Source organism: Palaemon carinicauda, chromosome 20 (genome assembly GCF_036898095.1).
Source record: "Palaemon carinicauda isolate YSFRI2023 chromosome 20, ASM3689809v2, whole genome shotgun sequence".
In the NCBI taxonomy this organism is placed as follows: domain Eukaryota; kingdom Metazoa; phylum Arthropoda; class Malacostraca; order Decapoda; family Palaemonidae; genus Palaemon; species Palaemon carinicauda.
The window spans coordinates 32,705,426-32,716,819 of NC_090744.1; the positions used below are offsets into that span (position 1 = coordinate 32,705,426).

General features: G+C 36.8%; 2 protein-coding genes across 5 annotated transcripts in view; one reads left to right on the forward strand and one right to left on the reverse strand.

Moving 5' to 3' along the window:
- LOC137660275 (cytosol aminopeptidase-like) overlaps positions 1-792 on the reverse strand; it is a 93,617-nt gene extending 92,825 nt beyond the window's left edge. For 3 of the 4 annotated variants that reach the window (XM_068395047.1, XM_068395049.1, XM_068395048.1), the window contains exon 1: positions 637-792. In XM_068395047.1, the coding sequence (XP_068251148.1) occupies positions 637-723 (87 nt within the window). In that variant the 5' untranslated portion in view covers positions 724-792. The remainder of the gene's footprint in view (positions 1-636) is intronic. The other variant, XM_068395046.1, reaches the window with a different exon arrangement.
- Positions 793-9,604: 8,812 nt separating this feature from the next.
- Positions 9,605-11,394, forward strand: part of LOC137659716 (putative leucine-rich repeat-containing protein DDB_G0290503) — a 92,608-nt gene continuing 90,818 nt past the window's right edge. Inside the window, exons 1-2 of the mRNA XM_068394536.1 lie at positions 9,605-9,696; positions 10,501-10,591. Coding sequence (XP_068250637.1) covers positions 10,548-10,591 — 44 coding nt within the window. The 5' untranslated portion in view covers positions 9,605-9,696; positions 10,501-10,547. The remainder of the gene's footprint in view (positions 9,697-10,500; positions 10,592-11,394) is intronic.

Here is an 11,394-nt window from a genome sequence, read left to right on the forward strand (position 1 = left end):
CGTAAATTACAATCTCATCGCACACTTGTTTTAAGGTAAATCACATAATTTGGTCCACGGTCAGTTAAATATATCATAACGTACGAGACTTTAAATAGAACGTGTACGACAAACGAATCTTGGGTATTATTGTCCTGTATTACGGGGCAATGTAACCTACCAGAAAACAGCCCTTAAAGAAAGACAGATAGAAACAGTATGTAATGTCTACCTATCATTAACAGTGTTAAACCACCCAATAAATGTTAGCTAGAGTAGAATAGGTATAGTATATATTTTCAACATTTTAGTTTAGACCAGCATAGACAAGCCGGTAAAGTTTTACTGTATTACAGGTCCTGATTTCGAAAAAAAATTAGTTTTCCCCTGTAATACACTACAATAATACCGCCAAGACAATTATAACAAAAATCAGATAAATCATGTAAAAGTATATAATACTCCTCTAATGTTGTGTATCATCGAAGAATTTGGAAAAAAAATATCTTCAAATTACCATAATCGTGTCGTAGCTAATTACCAATCAGGTCTAGCCTAAACAAACCCTGTCAACACCGGATGAGGGAAATCCCCCATCACTCCTACCATTTAAACCTATTTCTGAGATAAAACTATCAATTACGAGATACAAATAACCTTATTTTGTGATGTGCTGTAGAATCGTGTACGCAAAGAGGATGTGCTGAGCCGGAAAACTAAATTTCTCGACATAAAATAGGCCATGTTGATTATGATCACCCAGAGAAGTGCACAACTTTCAAGACGATCTTGGGAGATACACTTCGGAAGAAAGTTAAGAAACTTGTTCACATCGGACGCGTTTGCATTAATTTATTTACATAATCCATTAAAACATATATAATGCCAAATTATTTTGATTTAAATGTAATTTTATTCTTGTATATTAAGTACAATAAAGATAGAGTATATTAATATCGTAATAAATATTTTTTTAGAAAGGTTGTGAAAAAGTTGTACGAAACGTACAAAAGTGTCATTGGTGCAGTCAGCTGGTGTTACTTTCAGTAATCATACGTTACTTACTTACTTTATTGAAGGTCAAAGCCACATAATTGGAGATAAGACCGAAATTACAGTATTTCCGTAAGGAATTATTTTTCAACAGTCAGACTTCTGGACTGAAGTATAGCCTGAAAGACTGATATATCCCAAGTTTCCGCTGTCATACATCTTTATTGAAGATTAAGTTATTCAACAATTATCAAAATTAAGATACCATGCCGGCACACTAGTTAGGTTAAAGAACAGGAATAAACGTCAAAAATAAAAAATAAAAGTTTGATTGACATGTGATAGTTATATCGTCTCATAAATTATGTAATGGGAAATTTAAATGAAAAAATGCTCCCAGTGCGTATAGAATATGCAAGACCTAGCTAATAAAATTCTAGAATTTTTTAAAAACAAAATAGAAAATGTAATTGGGTCTTTCGTAGATATTTCATATCAGATTAGTGCTGGACCTGGTAAAAAGATGATAAGATTTGATATTATAAAAAAAGATGAAGCCATCAGGATTATTAAGGGGTAAACAAATTTTACGATGACAATATCCTAAGTTAAGTATAATTGGAGTATATAACGTTTCTAATCTTGCCGACATAATTACACGAATAGTTGAAATTTTTCTAGATTATCAGGAATTAAGTTCACATAGGCATATCTCGAATAAATCTTTCATTTCCAAAGTGTTAGAAGATGCCATTCTTGAACAACTAGTTAAAGAATCGAAGCATTACCAAACAACCAGTTAGCAAACAGGCAATTATATTCTACGGAGACATGTGTTATTTTGTTATGTTGCCGCTGCAAGTGATCTGACGGAAATGATGAATGAGAACAAAATTAATGTGGTATATTGACATATTAATCGATCTTAGTGCCGCTTTTGACAACGTTGTGCATGAATTACTACTAAATTATTTACGACCATCTTTGGAGTTTCTAAAAGATTACTTGGTTGACTACTATACATAAATTGGAAACTCTCATTGGTCATATAAACCATTAAACAGAATGGTACAGTACACCCAAGGAAGTGTCTTTATTCTGTATCTATAATATAAGCTTAGGTCTATGAAAAGCACTACATATATATGAAGTGAAGTTTACACTATTTGCAAATGCTTCACGATTTTACTTCTACTTGAAAAAAAAAATAACTCAAGAATCTTGGGAAACATTCACATAAATATCAATAACAATCCAATCCCAACAACTAATAGAGATCTTGGTGTACGACTTGACTGTAATTTGTGTTTCAGTGTTCAACTGAATGATGTAGCAAAGAATGCTGAATATCACTTTAGAAACATTGATTTTGGGAAGAAGTATCTGGATTATTATTCGGTAAAGGAACTTGTGCTTAACTGTGTCATTACCAGGATTGACTACTGTAACTCCATCTACTGCAGTCGACCCAAAGTGTCCATCCATATACCAAGGCACTTCCCCCAATTTTGGGGGGTAGCCGACACCAACAATGAAACAAAACAAAAAGGGGACCTCTACTCTCTATGTTCCTTCAGCCTAATCAGGGACTCAACCGAGTTCAGCTGGTACTGCTAGGGTGCCACCGCCCAACCTCCCACATTTCCACCACATATGAAGCTTCATAATGCTGACTCCCCTACTGCTACTACCTCCGCGGTCATCTAAGGCACCGGAGGAAGCAGCAGGGCCTACTGGAACTGCGTCACAATCGCTCGCCATTCATTCCTATTTCTAGCACGCTCTCTTGCCTCTCTCACATCTATCCTCCTATCACCCAGAGCTTTCTTCACACCATCCATCCACCCAAACCTTGGCCTTCCTCTTGTACTTCTCCCATCAACTCTTGCATTCATCACCTTCTTTAGCAGACAACCATTTTCCATTCTCTCAACATGGCCAAACCACCTCAACACATTCATATCCACTCTAGCCGCTAACTCATTTCTTACACCCGTTCCCACCCTCACCACTTCGTTCCTAACCCTATCTACTCGAGATACACCAGCCATACTCCTTAGACACTTCATCTCAAACACATTCAATTTCTGTCTCTCCATCACTTTCATTCCCCACAACTCCGATCCATACATCACAGTTGGTACAATCACTTTCTCATATAGAACTCTCTTTACATTCATGCCCAACCCTCTATTCTTTACTACTCCCTTAACTGCCCCCAACACTTTGCAACCTTCATTCACTCTCTGACGTACATCTGCTTCCACCCCACCATTTGCTGCAACAATAGACCCCAAGTACTTAAACTGATCCACCTCCTCAAGTAACTCTCCATTCAACATGACATTCAACCTTGCACCACCTTCCCTTCTCGTACATCTCATAACCTTACTCTTACCCACATTAACTCTCAACTTCCTTCTCCCACACACCCTTCCAAATTCTGTCACTAATCGGCCAAGCTTCTCTTACGCGTCTGCAACCAGTACAACAGTATCATCCGCAAACAACAACTGATTTACCTCCCGTTCATGGTCATTCTCGTCTACCAGTTTCAATCATCGTCCATGCACTCGAGCATTCACCTCTCTCACCACTACATCAACATACAAGTTAAACAACCACGGCGACATCACACATCCCTGTCTCAGCTTCACTCTCACCGGAAACCAATCAATTACTTCATTTCCTATCCTAACACATGCTCTACTACCTTTGTAGAAACTTTTCACTGCTTGCAACAACCTTCCACCAACTACATATAACCTCATCACAATCCACATTGCTTCCCTATCAACTCTATCATATGCTTTCTCCAGATCCATAAACGCAACATACACCACCTTACCTTTTGCTAAATATTTCTCGCATATCTGCCTAACTGTAAAAATCTGATTCATACAACCCCTACCTCTTCTAAAACCACCCTGTACTTCCAAGATTGCATTCTCTGTTTTATCCTTAATCCTATTAATCAATACTCTACCATACACTTTTCCAACTACACTCAACAAACTAATACCTCTTGAATTACAACACTCATGCATATCTCCCTTACCCTTATATAGTGGTACAATGCATGCATAAACCCAATCTACTGGTACCATTGACAACACAAAACACATATTAAACAATCTCACCAACCATTCAAGTACAGTCACACCCCCTTCCTTCAACATCTCAGCTTTCACACCATCCATACCAGATGCTTTTCCTACTCTCGTTTCATCTAGTGCTCTCCTCACTTCATCTATTGTAATCTCTCTCTCATTCTCATCTCCCATCACTGGCACCTCAACACCTGGAACAGCAATTATATCTGCCTCCCTATTATCCTCAACATTCAGCAAACTTTCAAAATATTCCGCCCACCTTTTCCTTGCCTCCTCTCCTTTTAACAACCTTCCATTTCCATCTTTCACTGTCTCTTCAATTCTTGCGCCAGCCTTCCTTACTCTCTTCACTTCTTTCCAAAACTTCTTCTTATTCTCTTCATATGACTGACCCAATCCCTGACCCCACCTCAGGTCAGCTGCCCTCTTTGCCTCACGTACCTTGCGCTTTACTTCCACATTTTTCTCTCTATATTTTTTCATACTTCTCTATACTATTACTCTGCAGCCATTCTTCAAAAGCCCTCTTTTTCTCTTCCACTTTTACCTTCACTCCTTCATTCCACCATTCACTGCCCTTCCTCATGCTGCCTCCAACAACCTTCTTGCCACATACATCACTTGCAATCCCAACAAAATTTTCTTTTACTAACTTCCACTCCTCCTCTAAATTACCAGTTTCTCTTACTCTCACCTCGTCATATGCCATTTTCAACCTTTCCTGATATTTACTTTTTACCCCCGGTTTTATTAGCTCTTCAATCCTCACTACCTCCCTTTTACATCCACCTACTCTATTCCCCCACTCTTTTGCTACAACTAATTTTCCTTCCACCAAAAAATGATCAGACATACCGTTAGCCATACCCCTAAACACGTGCACGTCTTTCAATCTTCCAAACATTCTTTTAGTTATCAACACATAATCCATTAATGCCTTTTCTACTACTCTTCCATTTGCCACTCTTACCCATGTATACTTATTTTTATCTTGAGAAATTACCTATAGTAACATACTAAGCAGAGAAGAAATACTGATAAAAGTCGTCACACCCCGAAAAAAAGGATTACTCCCTTACTAATTGAATAACACGGAATGGCTATCAAAGCTTGAATAGAGTTGAAGACATGTTAAATAACTCATCAATTTATGAGAACCGGACGTATAAAATATCTAGGTAGATAATTGCTATACACCGTCCAGCCAACAAATCGTGTCGGCACGATAATAGTCACAAATGGTTTCAAGTTATTGGAGTCTAAATGTACAGTTTGGCACAGAAATATGTTGCCTCAAAACTATATAGCATGCTCCCACGATAACCATAAAAAAGACTGAAAATATTAAGACTCTCAAGAAGTACCTGACGACTTTCTTGTATACTAAGTGTTTCTATTAATGCGGAATATGCTGTGTGATACTTTTTTTTTTTTTTTACTTTTATCAAGAAAATATACAGTTGAGTATCTGATAATATATGCGATGAACAGATGTAGTACGTAGGATTTCCTTGGGTGATTGGACCAGGAAACATATTTGAAAGTAAAGACTATTGGCGTGAGTCTGTCGTACGTTAATGAATGTAATTTGTGGTGAACTATTATTGATAGCGGAATATAATTTTGTATCTAAAGTATGCGAAAAGTATCTGTTGTCTTCATCATGCATTATTGTTTGTGTATTGTATATGTTTCATTGTTTGCTTCAGGTATGTATGAGCCGTTCATGGGTGAATAAAGCCAAAATATGAGGTCTTTGCTAATTACCATAGCAATATATTCACTCAAATCTTAATATACAGTTTTACTGAACTCGAAAGGCTTATGTCAACATCAATATGGATTTGCTCCTTCGATCATAGGTTCACCTACGGTTACAGATGGCTAGAAACTCTAGTTGAAAACATTAAACTTCTTAAGTGTCCAGACTCAATTATTTTGATGGTCTCAGTCTTCATAAAAACGTTGTCTCACCGAAAATTCATGAAATTATTTCAGAGTGCAGCATCCCTTATCTATTAGTCATAATGTGTAAAACCTACTAATGGAGTACTTGAACGAAATCCCCTTGCAATTCGCTATCAGCAGAATGGAGAGTCCGTAGATGAAAAAATTTCTAGATTTAAAAACTGTAAGTAAGGATTGTAATTCCCAGGTTGTCACCACCCGTACACGCCACTGTCACTGATTCAGTAGAACTTGTTGAAGAATTAAATCTGAATCTAGCCATCATGTTTGATTAGTCTATATGACTCTAGATTCAGCACATAGAAATTCAGAATCTTATGGTATGACTCAACTCTCACGTTTAGTAGGTGCTGGTGTCTCTAATCAGGGTGCCGATGAAGTGGCATTGGAATCCAAAGATGTAAGGGTACAGAATATACAAAATATTTCTTCTGTGTCTTTTTTAAGATACCCATATGCTAAATGTCAAGCACATGAGACAGTGTGTCATAAGTTTAGGATTTTGACAAGTTGTGTCGTTGTACTTTATCACTACTTTACTTTAAAGGGTGCTTTTCAGGTCCTATACTGCAGGGGAACCCTACGCTCTACCTCTGCAGGACAATTCGTAGGTCATTTCATCATATACATTCTGGGGCATTCAGCATTTCATACCATATATTGGTCGTTCATTGCCAAATCCACATTATCGAAACACTTAGAAATCAAAAAAGTCTCCAGTTTCCTCTAGAAAGCCTTAATTAATCTCTTCAGCTTTTCGGATATCTAGTAAGAACTTATTGTATAGTCTTGTGGCCGCATACTCAAAAGCTCTAGATTCTAGAACCTACAATAGAGATATATCTTGGTTCCAATAATTTGAAACCATCTGCAACGATTCTGGTATCGACGCGATTTTTGGCTGCACAATATGTAGCAATTCTCGTAAATATTTTAGACGTCCTCTTCTGATAGCTTGATGGATTATTGTACATATTCTAAACTCAATTCTTGCTTAATAGGTAGCTAGTGTAAATCAATTATCCTCTATAGTGCTTGGACTACTTTCTGTAATGATGTAATTCTCGAGGCTATGTCTCCTGCTGCTGACCCAGCGGTTTTGTTAATCAAAATTAGTTGCAAGAGTTTCAGTGGACGGGATGTGGATGCTCTTGGTATGGGCAAATCTAAGAGTTTTGTCCATTTTCACCTAGTCAAATGTCATTCATTAAGTGCATGACTCTCCGAGTAATGTTTATATTACATCCAATTCCTTTACTGCTCAGAATTCAGTTCTGTCTGTTTGATTTAAAGTGAATAGGTAGGGTTTTCATAATGTACAATTGGTCACAGGAATTCCTAGCATACCACACTCTGGGGAAGTGCACCTTGCCACACCCTTTCTACGTGGCTAATAACTAAACAGAAAAGTGTAGTGACTAATGAGAGATGGTATCAGTAGTTGGCGGGGATATGCTCAGGAACTCTTCTCCTTCTTCTCTATCTGCATCTTTTCCCACTTCTATGTGGGGTCGATGTTTCTGGCCAGCGTTCTCCATCTACCTCTGTCCCACACTTCATCACCGGTTAATCCCTTTGATCGCAGGTCATCTTTGATACAGTCCATCCACCTTCGCTTTGGTCTCCCTCTCCTTCTCCTTCCCTCAACCTCCATTTCCATCACTCTCCTCTCAATATACTATTCATCTCTTTTCATGACAAGACCATAGTACCTCAGTCTACTTTCTTGGATTTTATCTGATAGTTCTCTAACTCCTGATATGCTCAAGAACTCGCCGCTTAGTAATGGTGTGGCAGGGTGCACTTTCTCAGAGCGATGTGTGTGAGAAACTCTTGTGTCCAACTGTATGTCTAACTATACTCCTACAGTTTTGCTCAGAATAAGTCTCAGGCTAAAATTTTCAGTAACTGTATGATATTTTTACGAACATGTTGGAAAGTTGCCTCCTCTCGTTATCTGTAGACTTAATTTGTGTATTCTTTGTTGGCCCACCATGTTTATCAGACTAGCAGCTGATTGTCATCCGGTGCTGCTTAATCACGCTGATGCTCCTCCGATGGTCGTCCATTCATTAACAATGAGATCCACAGACTGTTTAAGGAAGAGCTAATAAAACCCAGTAGCTCTCATTGGCGTTCACATGTTATGGTTGCTAAAAGCGAAACACAAAAAGAATGCTTATAACTGTATAATATTCTCAAACTATAAACAAATTTACACCTTTTGAAGAGCAACATTAAAATAAATGTCACTTTATAAACTATAAAAACTTTAACAAAACAAGAGGAAGAGATATAAGATAGAACAGTGTGCCCGAGTGTATCCTCAAGCAAGAAAACTCAAGACAGTGGAAGACCACAGTACAGAGGCTATGGCACTACTGAAGATTAGAGAACAATGGTTTGATTCTGGAGTGTCCTGCTCCTAGAAGAGCTGCTTACCATAGCTAGTCTCTTCTACCCTCACAAAGAGGAGAGTGGCCACTGAACAATTACAGTGCAGTAAGAAGAATTGTTTGGTAATCTCAGTGTTGTCAGGTGTATGAGGACAGATGAGAGTATGTAAAGAATAGGCAAGACTATTCGGTGTGTGAGTGTATAGGCAAAAGGAAAATAACGGTAACCAGAGAGCAGGATCCAATGTAGTACTATTTGGCCAGTCAAAAGGCCCCATAACTCTCTAGTGGTAGTATCCCAACGGGTGGCTGGTGCTAATTAGTAGGTTTTTCTTGTCACTCATAATAATTCTGTTACTGCAAATAAAATACATAACATTGTGTCATATTTCACCAATCATAAAATGTGCGATTAAACTGACATGAAGTGGTGAAAGGTTATTATAGCTTTTAAAACACACACACACACACACACACACACTAGTGTAAAGCTAGTGCAACGGCTGCTGTTGGTGATAATTTTATATTTAAAAAAAACCACGCTTGTTCTGCACCCTTACACAGACATGTTCAAGCATGGAGAGTCATTTTCATCGTAAAATTGTTAATAAAACAGCCTATAAATAAAGTATATTACTTATGATATTTTGATACAATAACCGAGGTTTTATCTAATATTAGAAAGATAAAATTACATAATAAATTCATTCTGTACCGAGTGATAGCAGACCTAACTTACTAAATCAAAGATAATTCAATCATTCATCTACGGGCTGCAAGTGTGCAAGAGCCCGTGCCTTCCCGCAGAGGTCAGTCTGAGAGAAAAAAATAAATTTTTGGGTCAATTTTAGAGTTTAATTGTTAATAATATGGTGTACAAAAATAAAATGTAAGATATTACTATACAATAAAGATCTTATCTATTAATAGAGAATTAAAATAACGATATAAACATTACTTGTTCGTTCATTCTGTACCGATCTTAAGTACTATACATGTAAATCTTTATTTTCAACATAATTATATATGAATAGTATACAAATAAATTAAGTTATAATATTTCAAGGTTATTTTGATGAACAATATTTGTTCTAATCCCATAATAAAGAATAAAATGAAAGTTTTTGGTCAAATATTGTGCAACGAACGCTCCGACGTCTGACTCCCTGATGATCTGATCTGATTGTTGGATTGGTATTAAATTTCGTGACTTCTAACTATGGATGGTGGTCCATGTCGATAATTTGGTAAGTATATAGCATTATGGCTTTATGTGCATAGCCTATATTTGAATATAGTTAGGATTTATCCCCTGTCCTTTATAGTACAAGTGATAGGGCTGAAAGTGAGATAAACCTACTGTAGACCGAGGTCAGGCTGAATGTTTTTATGATTAGTCCTCTGTGCATAGATCCAGCCAGTTTCATTATGATGTACTGTTTAGTATAAATACGATATAACTTAATTTGATTTTTTTTAAATGTCCTTGGTATTCTGACACGAACCTCATTATTTATATTAATTAGTGTACTGCTGGACCTAGTCCTATTCCAGCCGTAGGTTAGGCTAGTCATCATAACTTGACCCTTAGGCTATTCAGGTATATTCTGATGTATAGTTAATAGCTAAATATTTAACGCTGCACAATATCCCTAATGAAGAAAATAAGAATTGTTAATGGGGTAATTTTTGGTATTTTTTGTGAAGGAAATAATTTGCAAAGTCCGTATTTTTTAAAAAAATTATAGTCGTTTTAAAATGCCAGAAGTTGTGACTATACAACATTTTAAATGGGAAACGAGCACCACATAACGCAAGGTTCCCCATCTAACTTAACCTAACCTAAGAGCAATATTCTTACCTACTTAAATTCTCCCCTTAGATTGTTTGTTTCCCATCAAGTGAAACTCATGAAACTACTTGAGAAATATATGTATTTCTGGCAATTAACGACACCAAAGCCGTTCTAAATACCCGAGTATCACTACTTATTTCTTCAGTGAACAGTAAAATATATTTGTCCTCAAGGTCTTTTTAACAATACATTTCAGGTTGTATCATGTGAATTTAGGAATTTACTACAATACAAGTTTCTACAATGTTCACTCTTGGCAACAGCAAAGAATTATACACAAGGAGTGGGTAAGTTCAATCTTTAAACTATATTTTTGAAGTAGCTCTTAAGACAATTCCTTTTCGATTTTATATTTATTATTTTATTCTACACAATTATACAACACTAGTGTATGCGACCCATCAAAAATGGCTGCTAAATATTTAAATAGATCTTTGAGCTGTATTTTTTAAGTATCTACAGTTATAAGATTTCCTTTTAAATTTTATATTTATTATTTTATTCTACACAATTATAAAACACTAGTGTCTGCGACCCGTCAAAAATGGCGGCTAAATATTTAAATAGATCTTTGAACTGTATTTTTGAAGTAGCTGTACAGTAATGACAATTACTTTTAGATATATCTATTAAATTCAACACAATTATACAACACTAGTGTATGCGACCGATCAGAAATGATGGCTAAATATTTAAATAGATATGCACACACAGAGAGTCAACCCTTTTCACCCCCTACCCCTAACTACAACTCGTTGGTTCAGTCATTTTCCGTGTGACCCCTCTCACCAGGGTATGAACACTCCCTCTCCCCCCACCACTCAGTGTGACAAGAAGAAAATATTTCTACTGTATATATACCCAGACACTTGCACTTTATTATATTGATAAGCGTGGCCCATCCGGGTAACTGAGCAGTCACGTGACTTCCCAAAATAGCTCCGCACGTGTCACAGTGAAAACAAACCACAATGCAACGTGGTGCTGCATGAACGGTCGTCAGTTAAAGCTAAATTATTCGCCATTATGCCATCATCATGTGTTATTTTCAACCGCAAGAATCACAATATGATGCAAGGAAAGATGTTGC